General features: G+C 37.6%; 1 protein-coding gene across 1 annotated transcript in view; it reads right to left on the bottom strand.

Moving 5' to 3' along the window:
• LOC127455111 (parkin coregulated gene protein) overlaps positions 1–27,778 on the bottom strand; it is a 196,492-nt gene that overhangs the window by 21,116 nt on the left and 147,598 nt on the right. Inside the window, exon 4 of the mRNA XM_051722711.1 lies at positions 26,315–26,464. Coding sequence (XP_051578671.1) covers positions 26,315–26,464 — 150 coding nt within the window. The remainder of the gene's footprint in view (positions 1–26,314; positions 26,465–27,778) is intronic.

Raw genomic sequence — 27,778 nt, forward strand, 5'->3', positions numbered from 1 at the left:
CAAGTTTGTTTTTGAATGGACTGGGGACAAAAAATCGTATATATTTTTCAAAAAGATTCAACTCAAATTGCTGCCCAAGTCCACCATGACAGTTGTTGATTGAAAGAAGGAAATCCACTCTAGCGCCCCTTGCGGCAATGCTGAGAATGCAGCGAGTATCTGCACTGTGTTATGAATTGATTGCTGACACATTTTACAACGACATGTGAAATTGAGCTTGCGTAGCAAGGTGCGTCTGCGTTCACGTACTTGTGTAGAGTATGTTTGGACCTTTAAGGTGCTTTATGCAACCGGGCACTGGGCTCTATATAAAGCAAAACACAATCTGACCACGGGATGCTATTGTTCAGCCAGTCAGAAGAGTGTTAATATATGTGATGTGCCTGTTTGTGTTTGTTTGAGCATGTGAGGATGTGTGAGATAAACGGGTGTAAACCAAGAATTCTTACAATAATGCAGGAAAGTGTCTGAGTGTCTGTAGTTACACACTGCCATGACTGTGTGAGAAACAGCAATTAACTCACACAAATTCTCTAATATAACTAAAATTCTCAGTTTAATCATCCATAAAACCTGTCTGAGAAGCTCATGAAATCTGTGCTAATCTACAAGTTCACACACACAGCCACAAATTGATGGGGACTGTTGATTAAAAAGCAAAGATAAACACACACTCACTACTTATGCACCAGAGCCATTAGTATTCAGGTCTAACCCTCTATTCCCCAGTGTATGTCTCAGCAATGGCTGCAGGTAACTGTTTTATGAAAGCGAAGGACGAGAGAGAGAGAGAGAGAGAGAGATAGAGAGAGGGAGGGAGAGAGAGAGAGAGAGTGAGAACAGATTAATCCTGTGATTTCAGCTGGCTGTATCAGCTCAATAGGGGAAATTACAGCAGGCACAAGGCTCCATTTTCATTAGAGTCCAGACTACATATATTCAGGGTCTAATTGAGGCCAGGCAAAGTCTTTCTACCAAGTCAGTCCACTGTCGGCCAGCTTTGGAATGCTCTTAGAAGGCTATTTCCAGTCATGCCAGTACAGCTCCTATCTACTTGAATGGGACAAGACCGAAATCTCCTAAACAGTTGGTCAAGATTATGATCAAAGGACATATTTCAAATCAGTAGTAAAATCTGACAACACCGGTCTCATAAATTGTGCTTCTTTACCTTTAGATTACGCTAAAAAACATTTTCTCATCTTGTATAACTCATGCGCATGTATGTTGTCGAGTTGATTGACAGGCGATCAAATATGACTGGCTCTTTTACCAGATTATCTTCCTTTCTATATCCGTTCACCGTTGGCTGCCGTTGGGCATTCCAATTTCTCTCATTCATTTTAATAGAAGCGGCCCATCTCTGCTAAATAATCTCTGGGCCAGGGCCCTCCTGCTCTGTAATCGGGGCCTCCATAACTGTCTGTTTAGTGCTTTCTGCTACTTTTCCTGCGTTTTTAAGGATTTTTGAGTGTAGCAGCCCATGGATGTTTAAAGGATCACTTCCTGCTCAGCTTGCCTGTTCATTCCGAACAAAGTTTGGAGGAATGGAGACGATCCATCACTTTTGGATCCAGCTTTTAGAGATTGAAAAAAGAAAAGAAGGGAGATGGAAAGAGGGAGAATGTGGATAGCTTGCACAATTTGTTTACACCAGTTGTAATGTACACATATTTTCACATATTTTTATGCACATTTTGGGATATCACATAAAAACTCCTGGATGGAAACACCAAGATGCGAATAAAATCTCCATAAACTATGATGGAAACACATTTACCGAATAAACTTCTATTGAATTTATGAGGAATACAAGATGTGCATCAAAAAAGTCATGTGACTGAATAATTCATTCATAACTTGACAAACCAGAGGATCAATCATCGCATCTGAAATGCTGCTCTGGTCATCCTGAAATATGATATGACCAAAATCATATATCACAGTATGGGTAATTTTATATCATAGTTACATGGTATACTGTATAACAATATAGTTATTTTTGCTTTAAATTTTATTAAAAAAAAAAAAAAAAAAAAAAAAGGTTTATATTTTAATAACCAAGTGGTAATCACTATATTTGGATTATCCAGTACAAATTAAACATAATGAACATTAAAATAAATGTTATAAAACAGAATTCAAATTAAAAGCCACTGTAAATTAAAAGCCACTGTAAAATAGTGGATACACACACCTATGACCACAAATTAATTACTTTCTATATTAATTCTTGTAATGTTGTAAATAACGCAAATAACATAAAGCAGTCCTGTTCACTTTACCCTTTTAAATATATCTACTGTGATATAAACAGTACTGCAAAACTCTACCATTTTACACATTTTTACAGACATCTCACACAACATTCCTGCCAGCTCTATATGGGAACCTATATAAATATCACAGCATAATTAGAGCATAATTCAGATGTTTAGGTGATGACACCAATGGATGAGACACACATTACTGATACACATCACATCAGTCCCATCCAATCAAACACTGCACCCACTCATTTTCCAAAGCTAAGGTCAGAGGTCAACAATACTGTGACTTTGGTATATGCAAAAAATATCCTATGATGCTTTTGAGTTGCTTAAATTAATTCACTTACATATCCTCAACTCAGAGCACAATATAAAAATGGAAATTAAGTCTGGCAACTGTGTTTTAGAGCCAATTCCAAGCTATTTTTTAGTATAATATGTGTACAGTAAATGAATTTCACACTGTCAGTTAAAGCTTAGAGTTGAAAAAGTTAACTAACTGCAAGAACAGTTCCCATGGAGAAGCCTGGAGTTTAGTACTTCTCTCAAGGGCACGGTGTTGATGGGGAAACAACTCTTAGTTCACAGGTTGCAATACCTGGAATCAAATTGTCGATATTTGCAGTTCTAAACCAGAGACTTAATTACAGAGTTTACGGAAGTAGCCAATAAACAAGGAACAACTGAAAAAGCTCTTTTTTCTTTACCAGTGGATAAACGTACTATGAGTGAATACATCTGCATCACATTTACACAACCTATATGATTTGTTATGCATGGTATCTAACAAATAATTAATTAAGTTGCATTAAAGCAAACTACGAAGGTTAAGCCATTACCTTTACATTAGTTGACTATACACTCTGCAATATATTACAAATTAAAATGACTGAAATACAGCACTTAAAAATGTGAATAACTTCACAAAACCATTCACTACTATCTACTGCAGAGTTTCCAGCTGAAAAATCTGCTAAAGCCAGTCTAAACTGGTTAGCTGGTCTTAGCCAGCCAACCAGCTTAGGCCTTTCATGTGGACACTCCCCAACTTGGGTATTGTTGTGAATACCCATTTGAAGGGTGCAAAACTATTATTCACATGAGGATTGTGGGTGATGTAGTTTGTTGGCTCAGGTGGATTAAGTGTCTGAAATTGGAGGGAAGAGATAAAAACAGCAGCGTTTGTAGAGGGAAAAGGAGGAGAGGTTTGTCATAAACTGTCTGAGGCCATAACAGATCCAGTCTGGCCAAAGATGTAAACCATACACCAGCAGCCTTCATAGGCACAGTAGGGTGCAGACTCTTATGTGTGCACAGACAGGAGGCTGAGGGATTGGTTGCTACGGAGATTCTGACACATTGGACCCCACTCCCTGCTGCCCTCAGTTTAGCCTTGACAAGGCAGAGAAAATGCTCAGAGGCTGGCAGGCTAATTTACCAGTCCTCTCTCCCTTTTTCTCTGTCTGTCTTTTTTTCTCTGCCTTTCCTGTGTCTTTCTCTCTCTCTCTCCCTCTTGCTGTGAGGTCTCGTTACGGAGTTAGAGGGTACTTGAGTAATTAATGTGGAATTCAAATGAGCTTATCAGGTCAAAAGCAGCTTTGCTCCTTTAGGATACTCTCCACTCATGACAAGCTTACAGTACAATACTACATTGTGAATACTGATGACAGCCCCAGATTCATTACAAAACAAACTTACACATATTCTTTCTTCTTCTCTGGGAAAAGGGGATTAGCCAGCTTAACTTTATAATGTAACAAAAATGCATTATTAACTGACACAGGCAGAACAACAGCTGAAAATAACACTCAGCAACACTCACTTTATCGGTTTTGTTCCTTTTAAAGATTTATGGTATGACAGCAAAGTGGCCAAATTTAAGAATTGGCACCCTTTTAATTCATGAATTGCAATTTGAATTGAATTAGCATCGCCCCACAGGATGCTGAATTGGAATGGAATTGGAATCGACAAGTATAGAGGAATTCACTTAATTAGCAATTCAACACAATTCAACACAATTCAACACAATAACAAAACAACAGAGGAATTGTATAAGTCCAACAAAAGTTTTGCGACAAAACATATATAATTGTGCCATTAATTTTGTGAATTGAAATGAAAATGCCTATTCCAATATAATTCCTGAATTAACTGTTCTTCACTGAGCTATTTTGGAACCTCCTATAGCAGCACTTTTTATGTTACAGTCACCTTAGGATAATTCTTATTGCTTATGTATTCCTAATTCATTAGCAGTGTTGGATAAATTACTTAAAAATAGTAATACACAACAAATTACTCATTATTTCTCTAAAATCGTCATCAGATTACTTTACTGATTACTTAATTGAAAAAGTAATCACATCACTAATTACTTTACTTTTAAGTTACTTTTTCATACACTCAGCACCTCACATTTCTCCTTCACAATGATTTGTTACAGGGCCATAATTAATGTACTCTATATAAAAATATATATTACAATTAAGCATAACCCTACAATGTACTTAAAAGTAATTAAATTAATTGAAAGTCAGTAACTATAATCTAATTACAAGCATTTAAAATGTAATACATTACACTATTAGATAATTAGATTACAGTAACTAATTACATTGTAATTGGATTACACTTAACACTTCGTATTTCACTTTGGATAAAAGCAACCTCAGTCTGCTGCTGTAAATGAATAAATGTAAATGTAATTATAATTCATGTTGACTAATTCTGCTTATTTATTGCCTGAAATGTAGAATTTTTTTTTTTTTCTTAAATTGATTATACATGTTGATCTAAACTAAGCCATCAAAACTGATTTTAATTCAACCTGGTCTCATAGTGAAAACATGACTCTGTATATGTTTTTGCAAAACTTGTTATATGTGTCTCCAGGTACAATTCCCTGCAGTTTCCAGGTGAAATGAAAACCAGAGTTGCTACAACAACTGTGTGTTCTCTCCACTTTAACTCAAATCATGACTTCAGTGGCTCATTATGACTATATAAGCACTTATTTTTTCTATGCTATGTTATGATATCGACACACTTTTACTCTAACGCATCTTTTCAAAAGAGTGCTGGACATTTCACTTGAAAAGTTTGGCCAAACGTGTTATGAACCACATAATTTCAGTTTTGCAAAAACATTGCACTACTCACATAAATTTCACGAGACCAGGCTGTTTTAATTTCAACCATACATCTCCACAGAATATCCACCACATTCTATTTCAGATAACTTTATATTGTTTGACACTATTTTAAAGGCTTTGGAGTAAATTAGAGCATTCTGAGGAATAAATGAGTTTGTTCACTATTGTCCAAAAAATAAAGGTAATTTATTTAACATGCCCATATGTTGTGTGTATATGGGTAATTCATACTAAAATCTTAAAGCATTTATCCTATGGTGCTATAGGAGAGGCCTATCACACTAAGAAGGCAAAAAAAAAAAAAAAAAAAATAACAATGTTTGTTCATTCTGAGGAAGCTGTCCAGAAAATGCAACAGCTGCAGAAATAGGATATTTCATTACAGCATGAGAATGTGTGTAATAGTGGAAACCGAAGATGGTATGAGTGAGGGCAGAGGAAGTGAGGGAAGTAGAAAATGAGAGAAGGAGAGAGAGGGTGGGTGGGACATACTGTAGACCCCCAAAAACCCTCTGCTGCATTTCACGATTCATTGAGGCTTTCCATCTGATTGGATGTTTCATTTGAAAAGCCATCATTCAACTTGATTTAAATCCAATCAGTTAGAGAGGCCTCTGTGCGTGTGTGTGTGTATTGTGCTTTTCCAGGAAAACAAAATACATTTGAGACCACATTTACCCCAGTCTACAAATCTCGAGCAAAACTGTGAGGTAATATTTCTGTACAGCTAGACGAACAAAATCACGCACACACACACCCATAACATTCCCCAAGACCAACTCAACCACACATTCCTCAACGCAAACCCACACACACAGTTTACCTTTCATAGCATAAAAGCCCACACATTTTGCAAAACAGGAAGTTAGTAAATGAACTTCTCTTTGTGAAGTTAGTACTCTTAGGGGCCGTGCACAAAAGGGACGTTCTTGTGTTCAAAAGCAGAAAGACGCAGCGCAGCAGAAGGGTAGAGAACGCAGGTGTCTCAATACATGCTTTTAAAAGAATGGCACTAAGTTCAATCAACAGCATAACGTTTATTACCACAAAAATTATTTAGACTCGTCCCTTGTTTATTTAAAAAAAAAAAAGGCAAAAATCTTGGTTACAGTAAGGTACTTACAATGAAGGTGAATGGGGCCAGTACACAAACATTAAAATACCCACTGCTTTAAAAGTATAGCCACAAGACGAGAACATTATATGTGTTAACATGATTTTAGTGTTACAAAATTGTTTACTAACCTAATTTCTGTAAAGTTATATCCAATATTACAACTTTGTTGTAACGTCTGTAAACTATGTAATCTGGTAAATGCTGTAATGCTGGTAAATCGTGTCGCTAAAATCATGTTAACCCTTATAATTTGTACATCTTGTCACTATACAGTACATTTGAAACTTGACATGGCGTCTTAAAAACATTCATTCATGCAATTCTTAATCTATTGATGGGGTATTTTTTGAGGGCCCAACTGTGTCACTGATATCCGTTTAAAGCGTATTCTCATTAACTGCAGGTGTCGTATCAGATGAGATCTGTTTATTCTAATCTGAGCTGAGGTTCAGCCCCATTACTCACCACAGTCAAATCAATCTGTATACACACCAGTACAGTACCAGTCAGTGTGCTTAATTATGTTACTTTGTGTGTGAACATACAGATGCCGTCTCGACTTTCATACAGCCACATATGGTGTTGATTAATTAATCTCCCTCTCTCTCATTCTCTGTAATTTTCTCATTCTTCCTGTGCTTAACACCTGTCAAAAGAATCTGAACCCTCATCTGACAACCTCAATACATGATGGCACGCAGATTACCCAGCATCCTCGGCTAGCTCAGGCAAAGGTAGGCATGCACACAAATAAACATTCCATACACAGACATTCCTACTCAATCGCGTCACCCTGCCAGAAGCAGATTTTCTGGAGTTCCCCTTCGAAATCGGAGTGAAGAAATGCAGAATAAGCAAAACTACAACAGATGTCCAGTCCAAGGTACGATGGTCAAAATGGATTATCTCTCTAATTGATTAATTTATCATGAAAATGATCAGTTCAGTGAAAAGCTCAGATGAAAGTTGTCAGTGGAGCAAATGCGGCAGAGGAGAGCATGAGGGGGTGTGGCATTTGGCTGGTTATGTGTGATCCTATGTCGATGTACAGTATTACCAGTACACAGCACTCGTGTCGAGCGATGTCTGCAAACAGTGCCTGTTTTGTAAACGTTTTTTGACCATCGCTGTTGTAATTGACCTACAGATCCATTCAGGTGCATTAGCAGAGGTTGTAACTATGCGTCTATTTGACGCTTTATTTTCTTCCCAAAACCTTGTGCTCCAGATGCGTCAATAAACTTGAGGTGAACCGCGGTATCAATGCTTACAGAATCGTGGGTGGTGAACCATACGGTTCATTTTTTGTACCGAGAACCCTTACACCCCTAATTAGGACATTCAACTCATGCAGCTCAAGAGGGAAAATCCCCAACATACTGGATTGTATAAATCCATATCTAATATCGTGTTCTATATACAGATTCGCTAGATGTGTCTTCTTCTGTTTGCACTGCTAATATCTTGCAGTATAATTTTTATTTCATCATATTTTCATCAACTCTATGCTTGAATAAAATAATTTAATTATCGTCATGATGCACATTTTTTGTCTTGTCTTCGTTGATGAAATCAAAAAACCCTTCGTCAACGAATGTTTTTGTCAGTGATTTCATTGACGAGATTAACACTGATTATATGCAGTGCATAGACCTACTGTTATTATGGTTCACTTGCATTGTCCACTGAGGCTGTAGATTGTAATAAGTGTTTTCAAATGAACTTATGTCAGCCATGTCACAAGTTTATACAAATATCATTATGTCAAACATAGTGTGTGTTGGTCCAGGGAGATGATACTTGTTTTTGACATGAGTGATCCCAAGTTGAAAATCCACCTGCGTATAGAACCTTTAATAAACCAAGCAAAATTGCCACTGCAATTCATTTGATGTATACAGGGGTTAAATTTGAATTTTGGAGGTGGGAGAACCCTAAAATTAGGTGCTAATTTTAGCAAATAAAACAATTTAAAAAATATATATATATATATTTTTATAATAATTATAAAATACATTATACTGTATATACTGTATTATCAGCATAGCTAAAAGCTGAATTCACATGAATTCCAGAATTTCTTAGTATTTGGTAGGCTATATGGCATATTTACTGAAGACTATATTTACTAGAACACAAGCAAACATTTCAAAAAGCTAGATAGTTAAAGTGCCTCTCTCGAATATGCCGCCTCCACCAGGGTCTGCAACTGACTAGAGCAAGTATAGAGCTTAATGTAGCCTAATGAGCCTGAAAGGTTTTTTTAAAATAGTTTGAAGTATACTTACTAAATGGAGACGGAATGTGTTGACAAACAAGCTGCCAAATGTTTTCACCTTTTTTCAATCTAAGGTGCCTCAAGGCCATTCCGGACCATTCTGGCCCCTGGATGTATATCAGAAACAGGGGCAAATGTAGTTTATTTTATGATTTCACTGGAATAGAGGGCAAGTCGTGGAGAGAGGGGTGCAGCGCCTTGTGCTGCTCTAAAGAACAGTACTGATTTAGCCGAATATGCTGCCTGGGCGCCACTGTTTGCACTGAACCATAATTCTTAATGTAATGAACTGTAAAATCCTATAGATTTACATTGAAGGAGGACCCCAATCCATTACTAGGGACCTATATATCATAGAGACTTGGGTGGGCTCTTTTGACTTGGGTCTGAAAACACCACATAGCAATACACTAGCAACCACCCAGACACCCTAGCAACCGAAGGTGCTTGTAACTACCTTAGAAACTGCATAGCAACGCCAGGGATAAGGCTGTCAAATAGAAATCTGAAATTCAAAATACGTCTAATTTAAAATAAAAATGCATATATGAATTCTAAAATGATCATTTGAATTATGGATGTGTGCAAAGCACAGATGATAATTTACATTCTTGGGCTAAAACAGACACAGTGCAACAAATAAAACAGAATGCGGGTGTCTTGGGATGTGTTTTAATGATTTAATTTTCTTTTAAATTGACAAAAGCGTCTAAAAAAATCCATTGTTACTGCACAAGATGCTGAAAAAACAGTGAGACACGATGCAACGGTCGAAGATGTTCGTCTAGCGCATACTTACATAAAAAAATGGACGCATTTGAAGCAGCCCCCAGAGTTAAAGGTGTTTGCCGGCTGTCTCGATTATGCCTTGCTCTGTTATTAATGTCTCACTGCATAAGCATTAGGTACGTACATACAACTGTATTTAATGAAAAACACTGTGGTACCGCCGGTATTATGAAGCCTGAGTCCATGGAAGTACTATGGTACCGGTATAGGCTACTGTGCAACACTAAGTTAACTAGAACTGTCTATTGAAGTGTTTCTCTTATTGTTTTACTTTTTTATTTTTATTTTTTATTAATATTTGAGAATATGAACTGGGTAAATCTTTTGACTTTATTCATTAACCACATTTGTTAACAGACAGATATGTCCTGCGCAATAAAAAAAAAATCACTACAACACGGTGCTGATTGGTTTATATTGATATATTGCGCCAACTTGTGGAGGTAGGACAAACCGTTGATTTAAAAATCAGATGTCTTGTAGAATTTTCCCCCACCTGAAATTATTAAAATTAAAATTGAATTAGAATTTTATTAATATTTCTGTGAAAAATGCGAATTTAGTTTCTCAGTCCTGCTGACAGCCCTACCCTGCGAACCACCCACGACACCCTAGAATTGTGGTGGCGAGGTTTTGCATGGACAAGCACCACTGACATTTTCTTCAGGAAATCTAGTTTACTTTACAAATGATGCCGGGGACATTCATGAATAGTTATGAGATATTCGTCACCGTCTTTTACTTATGAGCAACATCAGTAAACAGAAGATGATCATTACCTGCTGATAAAATGAATTTATACAAAGCCATAAATATCTCACTGTGCATCATGACTTCACACCAGATGGTTCGCAACATCTTATTTCAGCATGAAAGTCTATACATTCAAAATGAATGCCCTCTCTCATTCTCTCTTTCATAGTTTGTCATACTCCAGGTACATTTAATGAGCTCACATTAGTTTCTGATTACAAACGTCTCCCGCATGTTCAAATCTCAGCCATGCAGTGCAAAGAGAGAGAGAGAGCGAGTGTGATAACTTCATTTTTAATAGAATCATGATTGAAGAAATATCAAGTGAAAAAAGAAAAAAATGTGCGAGCCGAGAGGAATCAATGGCGATATTTCCTGAGAGATGTGAGGCGGAGCGGGAAAATGTCACAGGCGATGGCTAATGAAAGGAAATAAGTTAGATAAATTATTTAAAGGTTGTCATTAAAAAAATGCCCAGAAAAAACTGAGGGTTAATACTGGAAAGGTCAAAGCGATAAAGGAGAAATTCATTAACCTTAGTCCAACTCAACCATGCATTTATCACTGTGACTGATCTACTCTCTCTCTCTCTCTCTCTCTCTAGGGTGCTAAGCAAACATCAGAAAAATGCAGCCCAGATCAAGAATGCACTTGTGCATAATTTGGGATTGGAATCATTTAAACAAAACAAAACAAAACAAGGAAATAAAAAGGTAACTAAACATGAATTAATAAAAAATGAAAGTAAAATAACAATACCATAAATTAAGTAAACAAGTTGTATTAACAAATAAAATAAAACAAAAGCGTGAAATGAAATGAAGTAAAATACACCAGAATCACGCTTGTGCGTGATTTGAGATTGGAATCATTTAAACAAAACAAAACAACATAACACAGGGATTAAAAAGGTAATAAAACAAGAGTTAATAAAAGAGATAAAGTTAAAGAATAAGACTAAATGTTAAATAATTAATGCAAATTAACTTATGTTTAGTAATAGAGACAGAGACGAGGCAGATCTCTCTCACTTTCTCTGATTGAGCTACATGTCATATGAAGCAAAAACAAGAATAATTTGTCTGCCTTTATGCCATCTAAGCTCATAACTCTTGAATCAAAACATGCAGCAATGTGTGGCAGATTAAGGATCCCTCCTAATATCAGATAAGGCTTAATGGCTTCACCAGAGGCCTAGTCATCAAAGCACACTCATGCACCTGCCTTCTAAAGACTGTCCTTATCACACACAGAGAGATTAAAAGCTCCTCATCTTGATGTATTTAGGTCAGGACTAACTCCTGTGGGAATGAACACAGGTGAGGGATTAATTGGCTGTAATCTGTGGGAATGAGGAAAGTTGCGGCGCTTTTAGAACAGAAAGGGGCAAATTCACTGAACAACTGCACCACTTATTGTGATGTGTGTTATATTTCAGCACAAAAACCTGCGTCTTATTCACCAAGCACCGCAATCCACTTTAACCAGGCACTAATTGCACTGAAATAGCCCTGCAACATGTTAAATAATTATCATTCTCTTTATCGCAGACACACCTCCTTTCACTGGCGGTCCATCAGAGGAGGAAAGGGAGGCAGAGCCTCCTAAAAAATTAATTTTACATGTACAAACTAATTTAAGATATCAGGGCGATCCTCTTTGGATGGGAGCATATTTATCAGCAAAAAAATAAATAAATAAAAATAAATAAAAACAACAACAACAAAAGTACTGCCTCCTTTCCATACAAATTATGCTTTAAGATTGCAGACAGCATGTGCAAATAAACAGTACTATCAATGGGCACAATTCATTCAGTCACTACTGTAGTGTCAAGCTCAGCTCTCAGTGAGGGTCATGCTCTCAGGCACCCCTGGCAGGAGAATGGCAGTGTATTAAACCAAACTCTACTCAACTCTATTCAACAAGGTAGAAAAAGAATCCACAACATGAAGTCAATCCAGCCGATTAACAGAGTCCCTGATGCATAGTACACCTAGATGGAAAACTCACAAATCTAATCTAGAGTCCTCAACCCTGTGCATGAGATGCTATTTGCATTGAAATAGAGCCATCTTCAGATGCCTGGTGTCGGGGATATGTGTGTATGACTGGGTCTCAGGTGGGAATGAATGAGGAAGCATTCAACTGAAAGGCTAACACTGAATTAAGGGCACACACACACACACACACACACACACACACACACACACAGGTGCTGTGGAGTGGAAATGGAGTCTGGACACAAGCTGCACAGATTTAAGAACTTCACACAAAATGCAGTGTGTGTGTGTGTTTGTGACAGAATGTGTGTACGTTAATCTGTATGTGTGGTTTGTGTGATTGAGTGTGTGTATTTGTGTGTGATAGTATAGGTACAGATGGCAATGACTTTACTAGCTTAGCACAGCAACAGGCAGTCATCCATCACAAAGTGTGTTTGTTACTGCATATAATGTGTTTCTCTCTGGTTGTGTATGACTCAGTGTTACTGTATATACACGTGAGTCTCTGTTTGTTACTCTCTGGTGTGCATATGCTGCCTCCTAAATATAACTCTTTAATAAAGGCACTACAGGAATGGCCCTATACTCTAAACACTAAACACTACAAGGTTGCACTTTATTTTACAGTACGTATACTTTCAGTATACTCACAGTGTACTTACCCAAGAAAGTACTGAGTAATATTAGGTAACTACATGTACTTAATATGGTTTAAGGTTAGGGTAAGGGTTAGGTTTAGGGTTAGTACCTAGTAATTACTATAGTTGTTGTAATTATATAGTATGTAAATGTAGAACAGTACTGTCAAATAAAGTGCTACCCACTACACATTACTGGTGCACCAGAGATAAAGGAAATACTTTAATCTGAAAATAGTGTTTTGATGCTTTTCAAGTAAATACAGCAATCAAATGGTATTTGTTTGTCTGATAACTTAAAATATTTGAAATACATTATCGAAAAAATGCCTTTGAAAGATTTTAGGAGCTTCATTTAAATGCTTTTAAAAGAACAACAAATATATATCATTAGTAAACACTGCTAAAAATTACCCAGCATTAAAAAAAAAAAAAAGAAAGAAAGAAAAAAAATTCGTGAAATTCTTAAATTAAAAATTATTAAAATATAATCTACTACATGGCAGTTAAAATAAAGAGATCAATAATTTAACTAAATATTCAAGATTGGTGAGAACCGGATGTAAAAGCTTAAGATTATGATAATGAAAAACCCATATTGATCGACCATTTTTATAAATAAATTATTATTCAGAATTAAGTATTAAGTTAGTAAGTTGGTCTAAGATAGATTTATTTTACAATTCTTGATGCATTTAATAGGCAAGTATGAGCCAGACACACACTAACACACACATCTACTATATACACACACACATTTTGAGCAGGTTCAGGTGTGGAAAATTTGCCCTCTAAAGCAGATGGTTTTACTTCTCACCACATATGGAGGCTGGTCTGGTCAGGTGTCTGCGCTCTCTCACTTTTTCTCAGAAGTGTGTGACGCTACACTGGGGACACAGGTGAAAGATTCACTGTTTTACTGTGTTGAAAATAAGTGGTTACATAAGCTGTTGCCGTTCGATCATTCCCTCCTTCATGGAATGATTTTTATACATCTCTGTGATAAATATTATTCATTATTACTACACTTATTTCTCTCTCTCTCTCTCTCTCTCTCTCTCTCTCTCTCTCTCTTCCTCCTCCTCCTCCTCCTCTCTGTTTCATTCTATCTGAGTCTGAGGCCTTTTACTTTCAGGAGACGCAATACTCAGGGGAGCTATAGTAATGCAACCATAATGGAATAGTTCACCCAAAAATGAAAATTCTGTCATTTGCTTATCCTCATGTCATACCAAACCTGTTTTGAGTTTCTTACTTCCGTGGAACACAAATGGCAAAATTTAGAAGAATTTACTGGAACTTCCACAATGAATGGAGGTTTCAAGCTTCAAACAAGACACAAAAGCACCATAAAAGTATCATAAAAGTAGTCCATTCGACTCATGCACTATATTTCAAGTCTGCTGAAGCCACAAAATAGCTTTGTGTGAGGAAAATAAGTAACAATGTTCATTTTATGAACAAAATGTTCTTTTGAGACAGTTCTTTCAATTAATGAGTTGAACCAGTTCACAAAACTGGTTTGAATAATCCGTTTACAAATCGTACTGAACTCTCAAGTTCAACTCAGGTACTGGATCAGACCTGTTAAAATTTGTACAAAATGTATCAGTATTCTGATTACGTTTTATTTAATGCCACAAAAAACTGTAGCAGAATACAGTTACTGAGAACCAAGAAAATTAAAAAAACCGTGAGACAATAACTTTCTCAAATCTTACTGCACTCTTCAGAGTGAGAAACAAAGACTTCTCAAAATTATATACTGGAAGAGAGAGAGAGGGGAAGAGATAAAGAGAAACAGAAAGACTGAGATGCATTTGTTTGTTTATGAGGGATATGACGCACTGCTGGGGGATTCAAGCTAACCTGAAGAGAACTGTTAGCACACACATTTATCGAAGTAAACGGGGCCAGGCACACAACAGCTCACACTCTCCTGTTGTGTGTGAGAGTGTCATAAACACTGATTTTCAGTTGGGTCTGCAATTACAATCTCACATTCTGAATTTCCACGTATTAAAAAACATTTACTAAAGTTGCATGCAAAAAACATACTCTCAAGGTTACAATGATCTCTAGTTGGACCTATACACATCCTTTGTTCTTCTGTGAAGATCACCCCATGCTTCAGGGTTTTATAGACAGTCTTACAAAAGAGATGGAAAACAGAGCATGAGAGAGAGAGAGAGATAATAAGAAAAATACATCATAATTAAATTCAGGAGGGCCAGAGACTAAAAATAAAGGACAGAGGAGAGAGAGAGAGATAAATAAGGGTAAAAATACAGTGTATGCGAGCGATAGACAGACATATGGAGAGACACACAGGTGGGAGAATGTTTTGGGGTATTAATGAGTCTGGACCGTTATCAGTTGACCTTTAAATTGGAGCCACTTCTCAGCAGAAAGTCTGAGGGGTTCATCTCAGATTTGACTGGCTTGGAGCTCGGAGCCGAGCAGACAATAAAGATATCTGCAGCCGTCAAGTAAATCCACGACGTATGCTTCTATGCATATATATATATATATATGCATATATATAAATTGATGTCTGTGTTAAAGCAGCATCACTAAGGGCTATGAAGCATGATGAGTTGGGGCAGAGGGGCACAGAGAGAGGCAGACATATGAGGGTGGGGTTGCCAGAGCTCCTCTCTTGTCTCAGGGGGTAGCAGTTGCTGAGATGATGAATTCATCACTGCTGTAAGAGTCCTGCAGGAGGCCAGATTGGGTCAAATCCCTCATGAGAGGAAGACATGTGACATAGACATAAGGTGGCCAGACATCCCATTTTTCCTGGGACAGTCCCATATTCAAGCACTTTTCTTGTGTCCCGACTTATTCTGAAAAAATTGTGTTTTGTCCCGTATTTCCCCTCTCCTAAAATTTCTCTATCGCCTATGTGGCTTTCTCAGTCACATTAGTATTCTAATCAAAGGTAGCCAAGGATACGGCTTGTAAAACCAATAAGATCACACCATGTTATTTGAAGTACATGATTGGATTAAACTATCCAATCACAATCCCCTATCAATACATGTCCAGTTAGTGAACTGAGATGAAGAGTCAGTTTGAAAGAGCACACAGATGAAATTGTGGCTGGAAAAATGTCAAGGAAGCGTGCATGTACATTTAATGAGGATCTTCAAAAAGAGTTTCAATTTCTAAAGAAGGAGTCACAGACAGAGCCTAGTAAAATGAGTTTGATTGACGAAACCATGCTCTTTGATGAGTGGGCTTGCATGTAAAACATTGTCACTCATCGCATCACTTAGTGGAACAAGACAGCTGTGTCTGAGAGATGGACAGACGTTTTTTGTGAGCTGGAGAGCAAGACTTCGGAGTCTTAGCCAAGGACGTGGAGTTTGTTTTATGCCTGCCTGGGACATCTGCATCTTTGGTGTGTTCTCATTAATGAACGCAGCATGAACACCAGATAAATCTCGACTCAGTGTAACAGTCATGAAGGCAATGCTTTTCGTAAGTCTTATTTTTGGATTGGACTGCTCTGCATTTTACGATAAACTCTTGAAAGACAAGCGCACACTGAGAAAAACTGCTGCCAGCAAAAAGTACAAGGTGACAATTACAGATGCGGATGCACCCTCTACTTCGCATTGATCTGCACCTATGTAAGGATACGTCAATTTCATTTTTGCTGGGAGGGGCTTTCCCATTTTCCACAAGCAGAAATCTGGTCACCCTACATAGACAGAAATATGATGTGTCCCCTGGAAATGGGGTGTGAAACTTATATTGCATTGAATTGTGTTTGTGCGTGTTCTCCTGAATATACTTTTTACAAGAGAAGAGGGTCTCATTTCAGCAGTGATAAACAGAAGTTTTCAAAATCTCTCAAGAATCTGTCTTAGTACTAGATACGGTACCAAGATGAGTAGACGCTCTCTAATATACACATATATGCACAAACATACACAGAGCCGTCGCTATTGGGGTGAAAGGTGGTAACGACTAGGGGCCCACAAAAACTCCAGTAGTTATGCTGTAGGCCCCTACACTATGACTAAATTATCATATAGAGACAGCTTGTATGCCTCAGAGTTAAATTAAAAACACAAAAACTTGCAATATTAATGAAATAAGTCTCCAAATCAATGTCACCCATCTCCCTTCCCCTCCCTTAAAAATGGTTTAGTCCTGATGGTTTGCACCTGCTTAATATAAATGACCTCAGTATGAAAAACAGCTGAGCGACCCAATAAACTGGAAAGTCCTACCCCAACCAGTGAATACCACCAATCATTGTTTTGATGAAATATTTATATAAACATTATCTTTTAAGTAAAAGTGTGACAAGACAGGTTAGGAATGAGGATCTAAATGCAGCCTTTTTTAATAAAAAGTAAACCAGGTAACTCAGAACATAATGAAACACAGGGAACAAAGCACAGCATAATACAAATGAAGACTGACAAAGAAACCAGGGGAAAACAAGGGAATGAGGAACACCTGGGGAAACAATCAGGGGAAAACCAATCATGAAAAGAAACTACAAAGGACTACAAAACTAAAAGGAAACAGGAACAGGGAATTAAACCAGAATTTCAACATAAAAGTCAAGACAAAAAACAGGGAATATGTGACAAAAAGAATGTACAACTACATAGGCTTTTACTTTTAGTATCAAAATTGTGGTAATAATGTGAAGAATTCTTAGGATTGCTGATGATCAGCTATTATATAATAAGTAAATTCAGTTCTGTCTAGTACATCTGGACATCAAAGACATTATAAGTGACTTGGTCAGCATAAAAGTCTCGCATTTGAACTTTGGTTCAGCCAAGGTGTAATGAGCTAGCCTTGTTATGGATGTAAAATCATGTGAAACATATGCATAACTAATTTGCATTATAGATTTTGCTACTTAACAATCAGAAAAATTAGCAATTTTCACTTAAATAATATCCAACAGTAAAGAGTGCTATAAAAGTGGAGTGTTAAGTTAAGGTGCTCTGTGGTCAAGTATAGCAAAATAACCATGGCACTCATATTACATTAAAAAGCCTTTATTTTTCCATGGCTGTAGACAAATTTGGGATTCTTAAATTTTTTGCTGTCATGTGATAATGAAGGCTTTTTTATTTAGTAATTTTCACTGTTCAAAAAAGGCTTTCTTTTTATATTTCTGTTTACATTGATTTTGGGCTATATTCATTTTCGGTTACATTGCATTCTTCATAGGGAATATGGGATGTGGGTGCTGGGTGCCCACATTAATATTCTTTCGGGGGCACAGAATTCACTAGCTCTGGCCCTGATCATACACACAGGTTCAAAATTGTCTAATTGGCTCTGTCTGGGCAGAGAGTAGCAGGGCTGGTTGACACACGGAATATATTTTATGGGACTGTCTTCAAAGTTAAAGACCACATTAGCATGGTTGGGGGTTCGTGCTAAGGTCCTCTGTGGTGTAGCCATGACATTTTGTTACAGGCCCCGTGAATTTAAGCAAAGACACTGTCAATTACCAATCACCAGGACCACACAGAATCTGTGCCCGAAATTTGCATATTTTTGCTCATTTGGAATGCCTTAGAGAAGCTAACATACTGTTCTACATTTTAGCTGATTAGGGTTTTTTCAAAATCCATAAATGAAGACTTTTGGACTCTAACTCCTCCTAGAGATTTCAAGCTACATGTACCAAACTTGGCACAGACCTTCAGACTGTTCTGGAATGTTGCGTTATATCTTTTTTTACTGATCGGATGTACAGTTTTCACCCAGTGGATGATTTGCCCAATGGATTAAATCTAGTAAAAATACAATAGACTTACATTGATGGAATGTTCAAATCAATCAATCAATCAATCAATCAATCAATCAATCAATGTATGGGTCGCTCGGACAGTTGAATACACTTCTATCTACCAATAAAGCTCAAAGCATACTTAAGTTTTGACCTGAACGCTTAGCATCTGCATACAGTTGAACGCAAACCTGTCAAATTATACTTCATTTGCGCATATACACAGGCAATTGGCGCATGCACGCTATGATACTGCACTATTTCTCCTCAGGAGTTTAGACACATAAAGATGTATTTATATTCCTTCAGACTCGAGTTATACAAATGCAGGTAACTCCTGACCTCCTCACACACACAATTATGAACAGTATATCTCTACTTGTGTGTGTATTTGTATAGAAATATGTTATTTAATGCAAAGTCCATCTCCCCTTGTGTTACTGTCAACCTGGCCTTTCTATCACTTTTCCAGAGCCAGTTTCACAATGGGAGGAGGTGGCTGCTAAGAGGAGGTGTGAAGCTATAAAGTACTATTGGTTGCATGTGATTAAGCCCATGCAACATTATTAGAGCCTCTGTCATTCAAGCACAAGGTTCTTTAGGTACAGCAAAACAAAGCCAGGCCACCAACCAAGACAGTCTGGCCATGGACCTCAGAACTCTCCAGGGCATGTCAGCACCGATCCTCTGTATAGATGTTTCTTAAGTATTTGTACATGTATTCCCAGCAGGAAGATTCATAGAACCAAAGGAAGTGTATCACAGCAGGTCTGTTGCAGATTAATGTGCAAAGCAGACCAACAGCACAAAGATAATGCAGGCCAATAAAGAAGACACACACGCACACACACGCAGAGCACAGGAGTGTAGCAAAGGCTAACAGCAGAACAGCTCGGGGTCGTTAAGCATCATTAGTGGGACATTTGTTCACACACATTTGTCAGAAAGCTTCCTGCTAAGCAGGGAGTGTGATTTCCTCAAGGAGTGTGGACTGTTCAAGAGCAAGCAGGCAGGAAATGAAGTTACTGCTATTTGTGTGTTTGTGTGTGTGTGTGTAATCTACTGCATGATGAAGCAGATCTTTCCCTCATAAGAGATGTCACCATATTTGATTAACAATAGGACTCATCCCAGCCGGAAAACAACAGAACTGTAAACGGCATCTGGGTTTTACAAACAGACACAAACAACCACACACACATTCACACATTTACAATTCTGGCATATTCAGTAGTTCTCTTTCAGGTACAACAACACAACAAACATATGCACTCACACATGTGCACACACACAAGCAAAAATGCAACACAACTACAAGCACGAAGAAGTTTAGCTGAAGCTCATTTGACACCAAACCGCCTTAGAAAGTGAAAAGCCATGTGGCAAAACATCAGTATTACATTTTGAAAGAGCAGTATGAGCAGTTAAAACTTCCAGACTCTTGATTATTTAAACAGACAAAAATAACATTAGGAAAAATGCACACATACTGTAAATAGTCCATGTGTAACTTTTACAGAGTCAAAGAGTTCAACATCTGCCTAGAACAAATTTACCATTAATTTTATTTTAAAGGAATACTTCACCCAAAAATAAAATGCTGTCATCATTTATTAACCATCGAAAATAAAAGGAGATATTTAGCAGAATATCCTCACTGCTGTTTTCCATACAACTAAATTGGACTGTTTTGATACTTTCAAGCTTCAAAAAGGATGATACTTTCACACTTCTGACTTAACCCTTTTAGAAGGTGGATAAAAGGTCGGCTGCGTTCCTTCTTCAGCCATGCTTCTCATGCTTCTAGCCTAAGTGATGACAAAATGTAAATTCTGAGTGAACTATCCTTTTAAAATTATGAAATAGCAGTGTCGCAACTCATTAATTAGGAACACATATAAAAATAAACAACTAAAAAATCATAACAACACTACAAAGTGTTTTCACACAAAAGTGTTGAGTGCTAGACAAATGTGACCTTGTGAGAAAATTCAAGATCTGAGAAGCACAGAAAGAAGAAGAACACACACACTCACATATATCACCACTGTGCCAACAGCTGCATCCTGGGGAACAAAAGACCACTATGTGGACACAATTTCCCTCTGGCCACACGGCCACAGGGCATGAAAACAACACATACAAAAGGGCAATGTTCTGGATCTGTTATTGTAACAAGAGGCAAATGTAACATTAAATAACTAAATTTCATCAGTCATAAATAAGTCAAAGTAATGACACTTATTTAACACATCTCTTTCTGTCTGAGAAAAAGAAGTGTGATAATTTCAAATTGTGATTTTGAGATATAAACATGATTATTAAATTATTATTTAATTTTTTTTTTAATGCCTTTGTATTAAAAGTTTAACATGAATGACTGTTGCTGACACTGCCGCTTATTGCTATACAAGCCATACAAGATTTTATCATGGTTGTAATTTTGGGGGGCAATTGAAACTAGCCATGTGACGGTATTCGGTAATTCGGTAATAATTAACATGCACAATATTGTTTTTGTGGGCACTTCAAAATACCGTTAATAATTTTAGATAACCGTTAAGTCAAATTGTTAAAATTTTTCTGAACTCACAATAGTTTTTTCCCAAATCAAGATTCACAACACTGCGTGTATGCGGCACAAATTACACATGCACACTCTGATATAAACAAAACCAATGTGGACGAGAAGCATGGATGAAGGAGGAACGTAGCCTGGGTTAAGTCAGAAGTGTGGAAGTATTTTGGGTTCCATAAAAATGCAGAGGGATTGTTGGTTGAAGATGGTTTCCCTTTGTGTAAAAACAGGGGCGCAACTACCCATTTTCAAGTATGTATGCGACTCCAACTCTCATGCCCCTTATAACTGTTGAGAGTGGGTTCCCGATTGTACCCCCTTCAGTAAGCCACTGCTGCACCCCTTTATATGGCACCCCTACACTTTGCATTCATTGCATATATGATTTGTGCGCCTCTGTGTAAAACATGTGGCAGCGAAACACGAACACCTCCAACATGTACGCTCATCTGCGGGACAATAATCCAGTGCAATTCAGCGAGATAAAAGGTCAGTTGTGACAGTTCTGCTCTTTTTTACTAATTGTTTTTGATAACTGAGACACAACACTCTAAGACAGTGGTTCTCAACCAAGGGGACGGGACCCACTAGGGGGCCTCAGCACACTTCCAAGGGGGCCTCAAGATGACTTCAAATGAATTTAAAATAAGAAATATTAAAATCATTAAAATAATCCAACTTAATTAAAATGCTAAAAATACTTTAAGATGTATGCCCACAAATTATAAACAGACTCTTTCTGAAACTTCTAGAATCAAAAATTATCCATGATTAATCATTTTAATAAGACACGTCTAGTTTCGAGCGAGGGGGCCTTCAAATATTGTCTTGGACAGTAGGGGGCCTTGGAGTCAAAAAGGTTGAGAACCACTGCTCTAAGAGACAACTAGCTAAGAGATAACTAAGACAACAAAGAAAGTCAACTGTCATTGCCATTTGCAAATAATGTGTAGCTTGATTTCAAGTGGCCGTAGAGTAGTTTGCTAAAACTCCACTATCTACACAGTAACATTTGCATCTTGTAGTAACAACTAAAATACAATTGTAATCAGCTAAAACAAGTCCTGTAATTAATAATGGCATTGTGGCACAATGGTGATATCAATATTAAGTTCAAGTTAGAACGCAATGCTATCGTACGTTGCCACAGAGTGTGCACCAAGCTATATATTAGCAACTGGCTTGCTATCCAGAAAAAAGTTGTATACTATTGTTGTAGGCTAGTAGCTGGCTCGATATAATTAGCCAAGCCTTACTTTAACATTAGCTTTAATAAGACAAGTTGTAGGTCTTTACTGATCTGTGATGATCAGTGGCCCTGTGGCATAATGACCATTTAAATATTAAGACATCAACTTAATGTTATATTTGGTTATGTATCTATAGATGAAATTACTCTGACGTCACACCACAGGAAACTGTGCTTCCGGGTTCTTTTGAGCAGCAGATTTTAATGGTGGAAATAGGTAGTGCTGCAGTTTTAATAATCTTTTAAGCTTTATAGAATGTAATAATGTCTGTTAATGTTAATAAAAGTTATTATAAAGGAATATCTATGGTTTACAGTGAAGAAATGATGTGGGTTCTTTTCTGAAATATCGGCAAAACAAGTTTAAACTTGGTTCAATGAGCCTGTACGATTATGTCGGACATGTAAAAGGTTGATGAATACACATCCTCACACGTCTAACACACTTCTAAAGTCTAAGAATTTGGGTATTCAGAAATGAAAACTACCATCAGACACACACACACACACACACACACACACACAAAAACACTAAACTGCTTAAATTAATTACCCACATCTAATAAATAATAATATTTTACTTCAATATGATCATATTCAATTTCAAAACTTGATAACAGCCATTTTTGATTGAACAACATTATTTACTGCATTCAAAATGAATGCAAAGACATAATTTTGGCAGTATGACATTATTATTATAATTTTTTTATTTGATCCCCTTTCCTCCCAATTTGGAATGCCCAATTCCCATTGCACTAGGTCCTCGTGGTGGCGCGGTTACTCACCTCAATCCAGGTGGTGGAGGACAAGTCTCAGTTGCCTCTGTTTCTGAGATAGTCAGTCTGCACATCTTATCACATGGCTCGCTGTGCATGACACCACGGAGACTCACAGCATGTGGAGGCTCATGCTATACTCCGCAATCCATGCACAATTACCATATACCCCATTGAGAGCAAGAACTACTAATCGCGACCACGAGGAGGTTACCCCATTTGACTCTACCCTCCATAGCAACCGGGCCAATTTGGTTGCATAGGAGACCTGGCCGAAGTCACTCAGCACACCCTGGATTCGAACTCGTGACTCCAGGGGTGGTAGTCAGTGTCAATAGTCGCTGAGCTACCCAGGCCCCGAGTATGACACTATTTGTATTCACTTATCCATTCACAAACAGTGGTCCATGTGCTGCGGTGGTGCAGACAGGTCCCATTCCTCTCGTTATATTTTATATGGTGGTCTTGATCATATAAGATCATCGTTAGATAATATTTGACCACATATCTGTCACAGGGACAGCACTTTGTAAATTAAAACAACATGATCACACGTGAAGTTGGCATGATATTTCTGATGTTTCTTACCCTAGGATCGGCAACTGTATGCTGACGCACTGACATGCAGCATTCTTATCAGACATGTTTGCAGTGGTTTCAATGTGTTTACCTTTCCATCTGGCATGATTGGCAGCGCGTTGCATCAGCTGAGTGGGAGACTAGGGTTCAAAGCTAGGCAGTAACCACGTTTGAATATTCAATGATGAGCAGCATAAGGTTTCACTTTTCCCTCTAACATCAATTTTTACTCCACTAATGGTTAAGGTAAGGTTTGGGTTTGGGTTGGGGGACAGAATCTATAAATATATGCTTCTGTAAAGCTGAAATCAACTTGCTTCACTACTAGCTTTTGACAACGTCTTCTGGACATAAATGGAGCTCACACAAGCCCATACTTACCGTTTTGGCCACTGGGTGCAATGTTTCGAAATTTCAGTCAATGTATACCGTTTTGACGAAAGAAAAATCGTTCTACTCTTTCCAATTTCACTGTGAGATCAGGCTGAATTGGAGTTTGTGTGATTTCTTCGTAAAAAAGTTAATATCCACCAACAGCTGCTGCGGGTCAATTGTGTCTAATAGAGCAGATGCGATAACAATGACGGTGACCCGTGAAATATTTTTATTTATATCAAATCCTGAGTATTTCCTGATGCAACAATTTTTGGGCAGTTTCAGCATATCTTGAGCGAAGCGCCCATAGACAGCAGTTCTTTTCTGGGCAACCAAAAGAGCCCGGAAGTGCAGGGCAGAGCGTTTGTTTGTAAACGATAACTTCATTTTACCGTTTAATGTTCAGGGTTTTTTTTAAAGTTCATCGTTATCTGTTCATTTAAAAGGCCGGTTTGGTATAGAAAAAGTCATTAAACTTGTTATTACGAGAACAACAATAAAGTTTGTTTATCATTCAACCCATACGATAATACCGTATACCATGATAAAAGCTTCAGTAATTATAGTGATGTGAAAATTTGATACCGTCACATGCATAATTGTAACACTAGTTGTATGACTGAATTGAACAATGTAATCTTTAAAATGTGTAATAAACATAATTTCATCAAAATATTAAACTGAAGGCCTTTATTTTACTAATCTGCAGATCTATGTATTTAAGTAAACAATATTTATCTTCGGATAACTACAATTTAGGTACCACTTAGAATTTTGCTTTAAACACAAACTGTGCAAAAATGTTACAGTCCTGGCCTGTAACATACTCCGAATGCGATCCAGTTTAGCAGGTCTAGATTATTCACGACCATCAACTCCTTCCAGAGGAATCCAGCAAAGAAAAGCAGATACTTTTTTAGCCTGAGTTCAATTAACCACACATCTCCAAACAGCTCTCTTTTATTCAAGCACCCAAACTACTTAATTACACTACAGAACCAAAAGGTTTGTTTTTAAAACTCCAGACAAAAATAGCTGCTGCTCTTTTCTCAAGTTGACAAGATGCACAATGTCTTGTAGTGTCTGACAGCCAAAGACAACAATCAGACAAAGATAGAGCTGTCTGGAGCTAACCAGTCCCGATGTGGTGCTGTAAACCAGGCATTAAACACTTAAGAGACTTTACCTACTGCTAATTCACAGAGGAGATTAGCATGGAGCCTCAGGCTAATGAGAAAAGCTTTCTCTTTTCCAAACGCTCTCCTTCCTTTTCTCAAACAAAACATTAGCAGATAATGTAACGGAATTAAGAAGACAAAAGATTCAAATTGGATATTGATCAGAGGAGTGAGGTGGCAGCGTTCCCGCTGATTAAGCCTGTGATGAGGTGATTGATCCACAATGCTTGTCCTCACGTTTGAATATGTCTGCCAGGCCAATAGTCTGCCTGACAAAGGCAGTGAATGGAACCGTGAACAGGCCCGACACTAGCATACAATGACGAACGCTCACATCAGTCCGCTGGATGATGCTTAAAGGGTAACAGACGTCAGATGACAAAGAGAAACGCAAGTATAACGGCCCAATCAATGGAAATTCAGGCATCAGATGAGTGTAGAATCTTGTATTGGCTTGTACAAAGTTGGCGCAAAGCATTTACGGATGCTGTATGTTCAGTAATACAAACTCAGAGCAGTGGCGATGACCAGCTTTAAAGATCAGAGCCGAAAGCTTGAAATCTGAAAAAGCAGCGCTGATCTTCATCAAGACAAGAGCCACAACAATAAATGTTAAATCAATGTTAATTGTCAGTGTTTTTCTCTCTGAACAGATCAGTGATACACAAAATCAGTTAAACATGTAAAAACCAAGAATAAAAATAAAAATAAAAAAACAGTTTTATTTAGTTTTGTTCAGACTCTAAAATTCATACATACTATAGGACCGAGACCTACACCAGTGATAGATTGCTTACTGTTCATATTCTTGAAGATGTTCAGGATGGGGAGGATCTGTCTGTAATACGGAACCAGTGCCTCACCTACCATCTCTGCTGATACAACCAGGTGCTGCAGAACCTTTAGTGTGATGCAGATTACCTGCCTGATCCTCGTGTTGAGAGCATCTGTAGACAGAGAGAGAGAGAGAGAGAGAGAGAGAGAGAGAGAGAGAGAGAGAGAGAGAGAGAGAGAGAGAAGAGAATATCCAGAAATTACTTTCAGGTTAAAATAGAAGATCATAAAGATTATTATGATATATTATAATTATGACAATGTGTGAAAAAATAAATAAATAAAAAATATCCAGAATGTGGTATTTCACTTCTGCAGTTTGTTACAACCCTTAATTTAGGCCATAGTTGGACTGTACAGCAAATCAAGCCAAGGCATTCGTTCGCATGTATACAAAGTAGACCTTCATATGTTCATAAATGTTCTACTCTGCTGTGTCTCTGGTTAAAGTCAGATGTGTTTGTTTTTGAGTGGCAGCTGTGTGTTGCACTTTACCAGTCATTTCCATTTACTTCCTGCTCTCCTATACCTGTATAATACACTATGAAATTCTAATCACCAAACAAACACTGCGAACTGTTTTCCAGCCGTGTGACATTTGCACCAAAGGAGTGTTCAATAATTCATGGTGTGTGACTTGTCTGGAGGAGTGAAGATCTGTTTCTAAATCTCTCTAAATAAAGGAACTATTAATTCCTCCCTCATATTAGGCTCTAAAAATTAACGACCCCCACATACCGTTTCCTTCTCTAAATACCACAGGTGCACGACATTTAGACACTTCAGTAATTGCATTAGTTTAACTCCTGATACAAATATATTTGTGCCTGTTCTTCTTTCTTTCTATCTATCCGTCCATCCATCCGACCGTCTGTCTGACTGTTTTATTTTATCATCCCACAGGTGCTAATTTATTCTGGCATCCAGGCTTTGATAGGACCATTCCGGAACATTGACCTTTTGGTTTTAACTCGCTTCAGTGTAGCCTATGCTGTATGTGTCAGATCTTCCACATACTAGTTCTCTTGCAGCATTTACCTTCAATTTTTTTTTTTTCTTTTTTTTTTTTTTTGGCAATTATCTCCATCCATTCTCTCTTCTGTCCACAATCTTCTAGGCTACCAAATATCTGCAGAAAAGTTGCCACCATCATGCTTCACTTTAGGCATGGTGTTCTTAGTGTGATGTTCTGTGTTAGGTTTGTGCAAGCAATATTGCATTGATGATCAATTTTGGTCTCACTGGACAGGATCTTCCTCCAAAAAACGTCTCTCACGTGCCTTTGGCCAAGCTTCAACTGATTTATGGATTTCAGCTAAGGTTTTTATCTAGCTACCATTCCATATATTCCATATTTATAAAGTATGACTGCTTTTAAGGTGTTAGTAGGCCTCTCTGTGGCTTAACTTACAATAGATCTTCTTATA

This window comes from Myxocyprinus asiaticus, chromosome 17 (genome assembly GCF_019703515.2).
Source record: "Myxocyprinus asiaticus isolate MX2 ecotype Aquarium Trade chromosome 17, UBuf_Myxa_2, whole genome shotgun sequence".
NCBI lineage: Eukaryota > Metazoa > Chordata > Actinopteri > Cypriniformes > Catostomidae > Myxocyprinus > Myxocyprinus asiaticus.